The sequence below is a fragment of the Electrophorus electricus genome, chromosome 22, assembly GCF_013358815.1.
Source record: "Electrophorus electricus isolate fEleEle1 chromosome 22, fEleEle1.pri, whole genome shotgun sequence".
NCBI lineage: Eukaryota > Metazoa > Chordata > Actinopteri > Gymnotiformes > Gymnotidae > Electrophorus > Electrophorus electricus.
Window position 1 is genome coordinate 12,826,354 of NC_049556.1, and position 14,571 is coordinate 12,840,924.

Genomic DNA, 14,571 nt, shown 5'->3' on the forward strand with positions numbered 1-14,571 from the left:
ACACCAGTATGAAAGAGTTTATATCTGCCCAAATACAGTATCTACATCAGTATGAAAGTTTCTATCTGCCCAAATACAGTATCTACACCAGTATGAAAGTTTCTATCTGCCCAAATACAGTATCTACACCAGCATGAAAGAGTTTCTATCTGCCCAAATACAGTATCTACACCAGCATGAAAGAGTTTCTATCTGCCCAAATACAGTATCTACACCAGCATGAAAGAGTTTCTATCTGCCCAAATACATTATCTACACCAGTACGAAAGAGTTTCTATCTGCCCAAATAGTGTCTACACCAGTACAAAAGAGTTTCTATCTGCCCAAATACAGTATCTACACCAGTATCAAAGAGTTTATATCTGCCCAAATAGTGTCTACACCAGTACAAAAGAGTATCTATCGGCCCAAATACAGTATCTACACCAGTACGAAAGAGTTTATATCTGCCCAAAAACAGTATCTACACCAGTATGAAAGTGTTTATATCTGCCCAAATAGTGTCTACACCAGTATGAAAGAGTTTCTATCTGCCCAAATACAGTATCTACACCAGTATGAAAGAGCTTATATCTGCCCAAATAGTGTCTACACCAGTACAAAAGAGTTTCTATCTGCCCAAATACAGTATCTACACCAGTACGAAAGAGTTTATATCTGTCCAAATAGAATGTCAGTAACAACAGTATAAATGATTCTCCTTATAAAAGGCTACTCATGACCTCACTTGTACAGAGACCATTTAAAACACAGGCATGTTAGTGACAAACATCTACAACAACAGGTGAGCAAAAATGAAAGTTGGTACATAACAGGGAAGTAATTACACATATTCTGGGTATAAGAACACTTTTAATTTCTCCATAAATCAATTTAACCGGTTTCAGCTTGTAGTTGGATCTACTGATGTACAAGTACATACTTGGGATCATCGATGAGAACCACCTCTGGACACAGACCGTAACGGAACCAGAGGATGGGTCAGTACTGCTTATGTCTGCTTACTTAGGACACAGACACCAACGAAAACAGAACCTCTGATGTCATTAGTGACGTAGTACCAGCATCACTCTGGTGTCATTAGTGACGTAGTACCAGCGTCACTCTGGTGTCATTAGTGACGTAGTACCAGCGTCACTCTGGTGTCATTAGTGACGTAGTGCCAGCATTACTCTGGTGTCATTAGTGACGTAGTACCAGCGTCACTCTGGTGTCATTAGTGACGTAGTACCAGCATCACTCTGGTGTCATTAGTGACGTAGTGCCAGCATTACTCTGGTGTCATTAGTGATGTAATACCAGCATCACTCTGGTGTCATTAGTGACGTAATACCAGCATCACTCTGTGGAGGCGCTATATCACGCTCAGCACAATGTAGCCAGAATGGAATTGCCAAAGAAGAGTGTGCATCAGTCTAGTTGCTAGGCAACTACACACACAGGACCAGATACCAAAGTAAAATTAGATGGCTGTGAACAAAAACAGGCAAATCTCATTTACATATACAAGCACATTTACTTCAATAAGTTTAGATTTAATTTGACCTCTTCCCAACTATTTTAACTAACAGATATGTCGTGTAGAGTGCTGTTCAAAACTGAATGTGAGATTTGTGAAGAGGATGGATCACTACTGCTTATGTCTTACTTATTATAAAAGTAAAGAAATATAACATACCAGCGACAGTGATCTCTGCCTCCATCTTGGGATACTGTTTGACTCTGCAGACAAAGGTTCCACTGCCTTGTGCAGTGACGTGGCGTCTAACAGTGTAGACCTCATCGTCTCTGTGTGATTCTTTATCTCCTGCAGGCAGTTGTGCTCCTCCACTGAACCACTGCAGCTCAGGTTCAGACCTCCAGCCTTTAATTTCACACAGTAGTCTGAGCCCTCCTGAGCCATCTGTGCCCTCTATAATGATCTTTGGGCTTGTTCCGATACCTGTGGATTAAGAGATTAAGGCATGGTACAGATTAACTGGTTTAAAGAACTGTCATCAGAAATATCACCATGCTGTACAATAACATTTACTTAATATACCATTAAATGCCATTACACTCCACTCCGCCACACATCACAGATGCCTCACCACACACACTCCACTCCACCACACTTCACAGATACTCCACCACACCCCAAACACAAACAATATAACATGAACAATAAATGCTACAACATGAACATTACATGGTATAACACGAACACAAATGGCATGTGAAGACTCACAGAGAAGAAGACAGGTCACTGTCATGTCTTGTGGTAAGAAAATGGGCTGTTATGTAAATGCTCCCATGCTGATAAACAAGCTCCTTCTCAGAACCAACAGTGTCTTTCAGCATGGAGCAGCACCTTACCAACGATGTTGATGTGTGACTTCATCCTGGGATGCTGCTTCACTCTACAGTAGAAGACGGTGTCACTGCTGCAGACGGTGATTCGGTGACTCCCAGCGAACCCCTCGCTGTCGTGGTGAGACTGTGTACATCCAGCAGGCAACTCTGCTTCCTCACTGTCCAGCCACTGCAGCTCAGGCTCAGACGTCCAGCCTCCCGTTTCACACACTAACTGGATCCCCCCTGAGGCATCAGTGCCCACCACAGAGACCACTGGGCTTGTTCCAATGCCTGAGGATTGCAAGGTCAAAGCATGAGATGGAGTGACTAGTTTAAAGTGAGGAACATCTCCAAAATGTATAACGATGAATGCTTAATACACAAGGAATATGTCCAAAACATTTCAAAGTGGATGATAAGAAATGAGATCATCATTGTAGGAGAACGTTGTCAGCCATGTTTTTCGTGATGCTGTCAGTACATGTACTGACTCCACAAAGTTGAGTTGAGTATCTTTGCTCCAGTCGTATTATTCCTATCAAAATGTAGTTTTAGTACACATGTACTGATGTATAATAGTGATAACATGGGTCTGTTATTTCTGGCCTTCAAGAAGTGCACTGCAATCCTTTCCCCACCATCATGACACTTGCAAAGTGAAGTTACATGATAAGGCCTTATTTTTCAGGAGGACACCAGATCAGAAGGACCAGAGATCAGAAGGACAATAGATCAGGAGTACCAGAGATCAGGAGTACCAGAGATCAGGAGTACCAGAGATTAGGAGGACAACAGATCAGGAGGACACCAGATCAGGAGGACCAGAGATCACGAGGACCAGTGATTGGTTCTCTGTACTGTTCCCAGTCTAGAAAACAGCTTGATCACGCCACCAAATGAACCGAAATTGAGAGCATGTGGTCTTGGGTCCAGAAAAAACACAGCCCCTTGAGTTTCACACCTGCCAAAATGGACTGAACTAAAGAAACATTTAATAAGTCTACTCCAAACAAGGTAGGTGTGAAAGCACCCAAATGTGATCAAACCCATATCCACTTATGACGTCAGAGGTTCAGTACATTCTTGATAACAACTTGGCCAAACCGAGCTACAGTCCACGGAGTTCACCCTACCTTTTTCTTCTCAAACCTGACAGCATCATTTTCGCATTGATTATTGCAAGTTAACTCTTCTTGTTCTAGAGCTGTAGAGAGAATGGGAACAGGGGCGCATCACATAGTGCCCCCTGGGTAATGTAGTTCGTGCAGGCTTATTATAGAAAAGCCTACAAGGAGCTTGTGAGAAGTTCAGTTACATGAGAAAAAGTCACATTACACCAAAGAGTAAAAGTTTTGGTACTGCGTACCGGTGAGTATCAGTCCACTTTGAGCACCAATATACATACAATATTTATTTTATATATTTATTTTATATATATATATATATATATATATATATATATATATATATATATATATATATATATATATATATATATATTTATTTATTTTATATATATATATATATATATATATATATATATATATATATAAATATATAAATAATACATGTGTGTATATATATATATATATATATAATACATAATAGCTGTACATATACATATGATTTTTGAGTAGTGTAAAATGATTTTCAGTAGTGTAAATTACCAGTAATGTCGATCTTTTCCTCCATCACATGCTGCCCCTGTTTCACTCTGCAGATGTAGGTGTTGGTGCTGTTGCTGTTTGCAGTGAGGCTGCGTCTCACATTAAAGCCTTTATCATCTTCATGGAACACTGTTACTCCAGCAGGCACTTCTGCTCCTTCACTGTCCAGCCACTGGAGTTCAGGTACAGGCCACCAGCCCTTAGAGTCACACTGTAGAAGAACCCCACCTGAGGCAGTGCCCAGTACAGTGATCTCTGGGGTTCTTCCAACAGCTGTGGATTAAAAAGACCAAAGACTGAAATAGCACCATCCTGTTTCCTGCTTACATAAACACTTATTAAAACAGTATCTATTATTTAAAAGTATGTTTGAAATGCAGTGAAATTCACCTTCAATTTTCAGTAGAACACTGATTTGATCATTCCATTGGGCAGAATCAACACGACATGTGTACTGTCCTCCATCAGACACTTTAACGTTGTTCAGTAGCAGTGAGGTGTCGCCATACTGTAGCTTCTCTTTGAACAGAGCTGTTCTCCCTCTGTAGGAACGATCCTGATCATTGTTCTTGTCTTCTTTATTCATATAGTGATGCACCAGGATGCCTCCTAGATCCTGTCTGCTCCACTTCACTTCCATGTCCACAGCACTCATGGTGGGTTTGATGGAACACGGCAGAACGATGTCAGAACCAGGAGCAGCAACAACAGGCACAGCTGGACCCTCCAGTTTAAACCTCTGAGCTCCTACAATGAGAAACATCACCATGCTGGATGTTCACATGCACTCCACACATTACACACACACCATTATGGCTGAGGTATAAAGAGGTGATTACACACCATGTGCAGTAAAGGACATTTGGGGGAATATTCATGATCCACATGTGATGGAATAAAGACAAAGATTAATGTTACAGGCATGAACATGGAGACACTTCTGTATCTGTTTTTATTCATCACTACCACACACACACACACACACACACACACACACACACACACACACACACACACACACACACACACACACACACACACACACACACACACAACAACGTATTTGGACCATCCCTGTGATATTAACATCAGCAGGTACTGGATTGGTACCAGATTCTCTGGCTGCACAAGACCAGCTGTTAAATCAGCATCACCAGCGTCTGGAGTCACTAGGCAACGTGGCAGAGGAACTCGCTTTCACACCTGCCAAAATGGACTGAACTAAAGAAACATTTAATAAGTCTACTCCAAACAAGGTAGGTGTGAAAGCACCCAAATGTGATCAAACCCATATCCACTTATGACGTCAGAGGTTCAGTACATTCTTGATAACAACTTGGCCAAACCGAGCTACAGTCCACGGAGTTCACCCTACCTTTTTCTTCTCAAACCTGACAGCATCATTTTCGCATTGATTATTGCAAGTTAACTCTTCTTGTTCTAGAGTTGTAGAGAGAATGGGAACAGGGGCGCATCACATAGTGCCCCCTGGGTAATGTAGTTCGTGCAGGCTTATTATAGAAAAGCCTACAAGGAGCTTGTGAGAAGTTCAGTTACATGAGAAAAAGTCACATTACACCAAAGAGTAAAAGTTTTGGTACTGCGTACCGGTGAGTATCAGTCCACTTTGAGCACCAATATACATACAATATTTATTTTTTATATATATATATATATATATATATATATATAAAAAATACATGTGTATATATATATATAATACATAATAGCTGTACATATACATATGATTTTTGAGTAGTGTAAAATGATTTTCAGTAGTGTAACTTACCAGTAATGTCGATCTTTTCCTCCATCACATGCTGCCCCTGTTTCACTCTGCAGATGTAGGTGTTGGTGCTGTTGCTGTTTGCAGTGAGGCTGCGTCTCACATTAAAGCCTTTATCATCTTCATGGAACACTGTTACTCCAGCAGGCACTTCTGCTCCTTCACTGTCCAGCCACTGGAGTTCAGGTACAGGCCACCAGCCCTTAGAGTCACACTGTAGAAGAACCCCACCTGAGGCAGTGCCCAGTACAGTGATCTCTGGGGTTCTTCCAACAGCTGTGGATTAAAAAGACCAAAGCCTGAAATAGCATCATCCTGTTTCTGCTTACATAAACACTTATTAAAACAGTATCTATTATAATAAAGTATGTTTGAAATGCAGTGACATTCACCTTCAATTTTCAGTAGAACACCGACATGATCTTTCCATTGGGCAGAATCAACACGACATGTGTACTGTCCTCCATCAGACACTTTAACGTTCTTCAGTAGCAGTGAGGTGTCGCCATACTGTAGCTTCTCTTTGAACAGAGCTGTTCTCCCTCTGTAGGAACGATCCTGATCATTGTTCTTGTCTTCTTTATTCATATAGTGATGCACCAGGATGCCTCCTAGATCCTGTCTGCTCCACTTCACTTCCATGTCCACAGCACTCACATGGGATTGTTCAGGGGCTTTGGGTTTGATGGAACACGGCAGAACGATGTCAGAACCAGGAGCAGCAACAACAGGCACAGCTGGACCCTCCAGTTTAAACCTCTGAGCTCCTACAATGAGAAACATCACCATGCTGGATGTTCACATGCACTCCACACATTACACACACACCATTATGGCTGAGGTATAAAGAGGTGATTACACACCATGTGCAGTAAAGGACATTTGGGGGAATATTCATGATCCACATGTGATGGAATAAAGACAAAGATTAATGTTACAGGCATGAACATGGAGACACTTCTGTATCTGTTTTTATTCATCACTAACACACACACACACACACACACACACACACACACACACACACACACACACACACACACACACACACACACACACCAACGTATTTGGACCATCCCTGTGATATTAACATCAGCAGGTACTGGATTGGTACCAGATTCTCTGGCTGCACAAGACCAGCTGTTAAATCAGCATCACCAGCGTCTGGAGTCACTAGGCAACGTGGCAGAGGAACTCGCTCGGCAATCTCAGCATCTTACTGCGCTGGTTCCTTCGGTAACTGCGCTTACGCATCGCCTGGCAACATTAACATCCAGTGAGGTGAGAACACCAGGTGTGGTCACACTCCAGACTCCTGCCACTAGTGGGTCTCCCTTTCCTCTACCGGAAAAGTACAATGGAAACCCAGCAGGCCGTCAGGGGTTTTTGCTGCAGTGCTCTGTGTACTTTGCCCATCGACCTCCCTGTACAGACTCTGTGTGCATTTCACTGATCATATTATTATTATTATTATTATTATTATTTGTGGTAGAGTGCTGGAGTGGGTAAACACAGTCGGCACCGGCACTGCTTCCACTATTCAAATACTGCTGGTCATTTCTTACAGGATCAGTCCAGAGTGATCCACCTTAGACTTCCACAGAGGCCTTGAAACCACCTGCATCAGAGCCTCTGATCTGCACTTACACACCCAAAGTCCTCTGACCTTAAGAAACCCCAGAAACTTTATTCATCTTTATGCTTTCAAACACAGTCTTGCACCACTCTGCACCTGTTACAGAGAGCACCAAAGCCCATTATAATTAGATCTCAGATCACTTCATGAAAACACAGAATATCGTTTGGCCTTTGCTTCACCCCAACATTTCTCTAGCTCAGGTTTACAGTAAGAGGGGAGCAGCTGTGCTGCTTCATCCCTGTGACTGCACCACAGATCTAGTGGAAGGGCGTGAGCCTGCTGTCCGTATCCTCTACCACAGACAATAAGGCCATGGAGGACTACATCACCGAGGCGTCTGCAGGATGGTACATCCGTCATTCCACAGCAGCGGATGGATTATTGTTATTTATATATATCGATCCAGTCCCCATACCAGAAAGACCATGGTCGCCCTTAGCGACAGATTTCAGAACTGACCTACTACTGTCAGAAGGAGAGACGACTGTTCTCACTATGGTGCTCCATCTCTCCAAGGTCATGCGGTTTGTGGGTTTGCTCTCACGCCCTTCAGTCAGCTTTTACTGCTTCATACTGCTGAGCTGTAGCTCTGGTGGAGATACTCACACTGTACGTTTATTCTCCTCCCTTATAGTTCCACTCCCATTCATTGGGAGCATGAATGCCGGACTCAGTAAAGAGCAGGAGCCTGGAGACTCATCCTGACTCTCATGTGTTTGTTTGAGTTTGGCTTACTGTTGAAGTGTGTGCACTTACACACACACACACAATGTCTGAGTGTAGATTTTAACCCTGTACTGTTATAAACACTGTGTGTTTGAGTGTAGATCAGTTTAACCCTGTACTGTTATAAACACTGTGTGTGAGTGTAGATCAGTTTAACCCTGTACTGTTATAAACACCGTGTGTCTAAGTGTAGATCGGTTTTAACTCTGCACTGTTATAAACACTGTGTGAGTATAGATCAGTTTAACCCTGTACTGTTATAAAACACTGTGATATTTAAGTTTAGATGAAAATTTAAAAAATAGTCACAATAATTCATTATAATAATTCATTATAATAACAGTGAAGTACAAATTATATAATAATTGATCTCTATATATAATAATTATTTAGACAATCTATTATTAGGTGAGTTTAGGTGCAGCCTCTGAAATGTATTAACTAATATTTTGTAACAGACATTTTTTTCTTCAGTTCACACGCACGATAGCCAAGAGGAAGTAAGAACTGAACAGGACACATTTCCTCCCCAGTGTGACGTGTGCTGTGTAAAATGTCTCTAATATGTGCAGTGCTGTGACTCTTGGTGTTGAGGAGTCTGACCAGCATGTCATGTGATGGAGGTTACTGTACCTGAGAGAGACCAGTGGAGGAACAGAATCACCCAAACACACTTCATCTCTGAAAGAGAACAAGGTGGCATATTAGTGTATATACAGTAAACTCTCTCACAACTGAACACAACATGCTTACATTTAAACTGTTTTGAAACACTAAAAGCACAAAGTTTAGTCCAGATCATAAAGTCACCAGCAGGTGTCTCTGTTTGTCTTCTCCGTGTACGGCTCCTACAGCACATGATTTAAAGGGTCCACAGACATCTGAGGAGTTTTAGCTCTTTACAAATTACAGATGGAACTGTAAATACAGCTGTGGTCATGCATGATGGATTCCACACCCTGAGTCTACCGTCATATAATAAACACCACACCCCGAGTCTACCATCATATAATTAACACCACACCCCGAGTCTACCATCATATAATTAACACCACACCCTGAGTCTACCATCATATAATTAACACCACACTCTGAGTCTACTATCATATAATTAACACCACACCCTGAGTCTACCATCGTATAATTAACACCACACTCTGAGTCTACAGGGTAGGTTTACCACAGCCAGATTCTCCCACTGCAGGGAGACGCTCCAGCCAAGCAGATCTCCTTCTCCTGAGCACTACTGTGCAACACCTCTTCTTCCTACTAATCACTCTCTGTCCTCTTACGTACACTCTCCTCACTGCCTTCTTTGTCAAGTTTTACCATCTCAGTCTGCATGCCATCGTACCATCTCCATTTCTTCCCAGATTACGCTTCACTCCCAGACGTTCGGTACCTTCTGGACTCAGGCTACCGGTTCTGTCCCTGTATTTGTGATCCCCTGGTCACCAACGCCAACCCTGCGTTATTCTCTAAGAACTAGGGAGAGTCAGGGTCCGTCTCTACAGTCAGAAGGAGCGTTCTGTACTCTGTTTAAAGCTGCATTGGACTACCCAGCCCCAGGAAGGGAGACACAGTAACAGTACGTGAGAGAGTTCTGCACTATCGCTGCAGGCAGTGGGTGGAGTCCGACAGCTCTGAGAAGAGTGTTTCACAGGGGGCTCATGAGGGAACTACAGGTCTACTACACAAACCTGTCTGAACACACAACTAGCTACTGAGGAAATAAGAGTGTTAACAGGGAACAGAGGCCTAACAGTGCATTAGACAGATTAATAAAGTAAAACAGAAGGGAGTGCAGAGAGTCTGTGTCCTTTCACAATGATTTGCATACAGGGTAGAGGCCTCTGCAGGCTTCAGCAAAGGATCCTGGGTAGGCTTTGGTGGACCTCAGGGTAAGATATGACCTCTCCACCAGGCTCAGGACCGTATAGTAAAACAATCTTCTTCAGGACAAGGTCAAGAGAATCTTCTCTTGGAATGTGGTGGTAACGGGTTCCTACTGGTGTGGGTGTTGAATATCAGCTTGCATATGTTGACTAATGTATGGTTTGGATGTAATGGTAGCGAATGCAAACACTAGTGTGTAAAAATGTGAATACATAATCACTTCTGACCAATGTATAAAAATGTGAGTTCTTTGTTTGATTGTTAGACATTCTCTGGAGGTGCCTCAATAATGCTTGTTAACGTTAACCTGCAATAAAGGATGGACCAGCTATTCTCTTCTACTGATTCTGAAGTCTGCATCTTCATTTTATATTTGAATGTTTGACTAAGACTAGCTGACTGGGGATTTAGGAACTACACTATTACCATCGCTAACCTACAATGCACCCACTGCTCAAGACAAGACAGTCCAGCAGTCTATGAGAGTGGTTCACTTTCACTCGTCTCCCAACGTCTGGATCATGGATGAAGTGACGTCCATGCAAGTGGAGAGATGAAAGCATGAGAGGAACAGACGCATCTCCCTGGGTCTGTGCCTCCATCGTGGTGTAGAAGGTCATTTTCATGCGCAGTGGCCCATACGACCCGAGAGGAGAGAAGAGGCCGCCCGACCCACAGCACCAGTGAAGCGTTCTTCCTTATTTTTACTGAAACACAACCAACTAACCCTGCGTCCCCATCCCTGCACCTGCCACACTTGTTAGTTTTATGTCTCAGTAAAGTGAATGAGGGAGATGCTCGACTTCTTATGATCTAATTCATACTGAGTCACCAAAGTTCAAATAGCCACAGTCATCCGAGACTGAACACCAATACAAAATAAGAAATATAATCAGACGACTGAGATACCAAACCAAAGAACAGACATGTCAAGAAAATAAATGAGAGACCAAAACAACCCAGATATCATGTACAGGGTGAGCAGAACTGGGGAGAACAACAGCCAATGAACATCACCAGATAAACAGGGAAGAGGGAACTAGATATGACCAACTACACTTAAAAGCCAATAGAAGAACTGGACTGAGCACAGCACAACTGGGAAGGGACTAAGGCATCCACAGACAGCCCATCAGCAAGTACTAAGTGGAATACAGCAGACTTGGACTGACTACGGTTACGATAAAAGGGGGAACTTGAAAAAATGAGCAACGACTGGGCAACCTAAGGACAGAGAACTAAATATATAAGACAGAGATCTGACTAAATGAATCAGGCTAAATGGAGAACTATAAAGAGATGGCTGCTAGAGTACTGTACTACATCAGCACTGTAATCTGAACTGTTCTGGCTGCTACCGGTGACTGCTATGTTCAGTATAGCATGTCACTGACTCCTATGCACAACCCACTTTACATATTCCCAGTACTGTGTACTGGTCAAAATAAATGCACTGTCTGTTCATTGTGTATTGGTCCTGTCCTGTATTTATTTATTGTATGACATTATTGCACTGTATTGTTTGTGTAGTGTGTTGTCTGTTGCACTTGTTTTGTGTTGCACCATGGTCCTGGAGGAACATTGTTTCGTTGTTGCTGTGTACTTGTATACAGCTGAAATGACAATAAAGCCTCTTTGAGCCTTTGAGATAGAAAATGTACAAAGTACGAGAAACGTTTAAACGAGAGGAATGGACAGACTGAGGGAGATTGGTAGTGAAGAGCAATGACCAGGTTTAAATACACACCTAGTGAGGGACGGTGAGGAACAGGTGATGGTGATGAGATGCAAAACAAGGGAAAAGACCAGAGAACAACACACAAGGATCGGTTACCAAGGGAACCGCGACGCTAGCAGAGGGGGATCGTGACAGGATGCTCTTAAAGGTGCATTAATTGCCCCCCTTCAATAACTCAAATAAACTGTGAAATATAGAGAACGTGATAATAAGACCTGTTATATTAGCAGTGGCATCAGCACATGTGTATCAGCTGTATGTTTGAAAAACTGCCCCCTTGACTGGAGGCTTGTCTGTGTTTACACTGACCTCCTGTCAATCTCTTTGAGACACTCCTACACCCCCATTACTCCGCCCACATCTCCAGCTGATTGGCTAAGAAAACATAATGGAATCCAGCGAGCACCCTGCATCACCAGGTTCTAGTCAGCAAAAGACCCACGCTGTGCTTCCAAAAAACATCATGATAAGAATAGAGTTAACACTGGAAATGCCTTTCCAAAATGGGAAGAATTATTACTTGGATGCAGAGCATGAGAGTGAGAGAGAGAGAGAGAGAGAGAGAGGGACAGAGACAGAGAGAGAGACACACACAGAGAGAGACAGAGAGAGAGACACACACACACACACACACAGAGATAGAGAGCCTTCGCTTTAACATCTAACTGGACTTTAGCTGGGCTGCCTGATTTCTACACAACACTTCAGTCATGTCACAACTTTATATAATATGCAATTTATCCGCGACCGGGGAGAGGGTGTACTTAATAAACCAGAAATAATAATAACCTTCATAAATAGTGAAATAATTAGGACTGTTTAGATGATGGTACTACATCTTAACTTTATGAACTAAGTTGTGTCCCGCTTTGTAGATGATGTTTAGATGGTAGATGTAGTACTAAGGTGTGTCCCGCTGTTTAGATGGTGTGTAGATGGTGTTTAGATGGAGGTTCATAAAGTTAAGATGTGGTGCTAAGTGTGTCCCGCTGTTTAGATGATGTTTAGATGGTGTGTAGATGGTGTTTAGATGGAGGTTCATAAAGTTAAGATGTAGTATTAAGGTGTGTCCCTCTGTTTAGATGATGTTTAGATGGTGTGTAGATGGTGTTTAGAAATAGGTTCATAAAGTTCAGCTGTAGCATTAAGGTGTGTCCCTCTGTTTAGATGGTGTTTAGATGGAGGTTCATGAAGTTCAGATGTAGTATTAAGGTGTGTCCCGCTGTTTAGATGATGTTTAGATGGTGTGTAGATGGTATTTAGATGGAGGTTCGTAAAGTTCAGATGTAGTATTAAGGTGTCTCTCTGTTTAGATGATGTTTAGATGGTGTTTAGATGGAGGTTCATAAAGTTCATATGTAGTACTAAGTTGTGTCCCTCTGTTTAGATGATGCTTAGATGATGTTTAGATGGAGGTTCATAAAGTTCAGATGTAGTATTACGGTGTGTGCCTCTGTTTAGATGATGTTTAGATGGTGCTTAGATGGAGGTTCATAAAGTTCAGATGTAGTATTAAGGTGTGTCCCTTTGTTTAGATGATGTTTAGATGGAGGTTCATGAAGTTCAGATGTAGTATTAAGGTGTGTCCCGCTGTTTAGATGGTGTTTAGATGGAGGTTCATAAAGTTCAGATGTAGTATTAAGGTGTGTCCCTCTGTTTAGATGGTGTGTAGATGGTGTTTAGATGGAGGTTCATAAAGTTCAGATGTAGTATTAAGGTGTGTCCCTCTGTTTAGATGGTGTGTAGATGGTGTTTAGATGGAGGTTCATAAAGTTCAGATGTAGTATTAAGGTGTGTCCCTCTGTTTAGATGATGTTTAGATGGTGTTTAGATGGAGGTTCATAAAGTTCAGATGTAGTATTAAGGTGTGTCCCGCTTCCACTGTGCTCGACGCACAGCTGCGTGTTCAGTGTGGCCGCACCCATCTGAGAAACTTCAGAGTGAGGCCCTGCTAGGGGTCTGATCTTATGTCTTAGTTTGTAGATTTATAGTCTTACTGGTAGAAATGATAATGTCATACAAAACAACAGCGATGCTTAAGTCTGTTTACTTATCTGAGCACAACAGTTCATCCGTGCTGCGGTTAAACTGGCCGCCGTTCGTCAAACACGGTTAACGTAACCGTAACCTAAACCGCTGTATCAATACAGACCGAAGAACCAACGCAGAAGCACCTACATTAGACATTAACGTGTAATTAATGCGTGTTATTCATTCAGGTTTATGATTTCCTTCGTTGTTGAAAATGAAACTAAACTGGAGTCCAACAAAAGGAAACCAAATAAAAGCGAACTCACCCGATCTGTCAAACCAACTCTGCGCCAGCAGATCTGCTACAAATAAACCTTCAGGAGTTCAGTCAGAAGAATAAAACCTTCCTGTCACTAGAAAAATGTCCTTTAAAACACGGAACTGTTTAACAAATTTGCACCGTTACACCGAAGAAACACAAACGTGTGCACAAAATGGACGTTACTTTCCACGGGCCGCACCCGATGATTCTTATTGGCTGATGAACACCCTCTGATGATTCCTATTGGCTGATGGACGCCCCCTAATGGTTTTCATTGGCTAGTTCTCACGTCATTCTTCCTGCATGGCTCCGGTCCTGGTTACTGACCGTCTGGGTCTGAATGTCCAGCGCTGCATTACACTGAACCCAGTGAGTCACACATTTAGTCAGATAAATAACATTTAGTCGTCGGAGGACCAGCGGTTAGCATGTTGTGTGAGGTTTAAAATAAAGACCATTTTAAACACGAAGACATCGGGTTTTTAAACACGT

At 42.3% G+C, this 14,571-nt stretch overlaps 1 protein-coding gene across 1 annotated transcript in view; it reads right to left on the bottom strand.

Moving 5' to 3' along the window:
* LOC113568616 (butyrophilin-like protein 2) overlaps positions 1-14,268 on the bottom strand; it is a 14,992-nt gene extending 724 nt beyond the window's left edge. Inside the window, exons 1-6 of the mRNA XM_035521204.1 lie at positions 14,084-14,268; positions 8,786-8,833; positions 6,180-6,554; positions 5,791-6,063; positions 2,356-2,625; positions 1,679-1,942 (exon numbers count right to left, since the gene is read on the bottom strand). Coding sequence (XP_035377097.1) covers positions 1,679-1,942; positions 2,356-2,625; positions 5,791-6,063; positions 6,180-6,554; positions 8,786-8,831 — 1,228 coding nt within the window. The 5' untranslated portion in view covers positions 8,832-8,833; positions 14,084-14,268. The remainder of the gene's footprint in view (positions 1-1,678; positions 1,943-2,355; positions 2,626-5,790; positions 6,064-6,179; positions 6,555-8,785; positions 8,834-14,083) is intronic.
* Between the last annotated feature and the right edge of the window lie 303 nt (positions 14,269-14,571).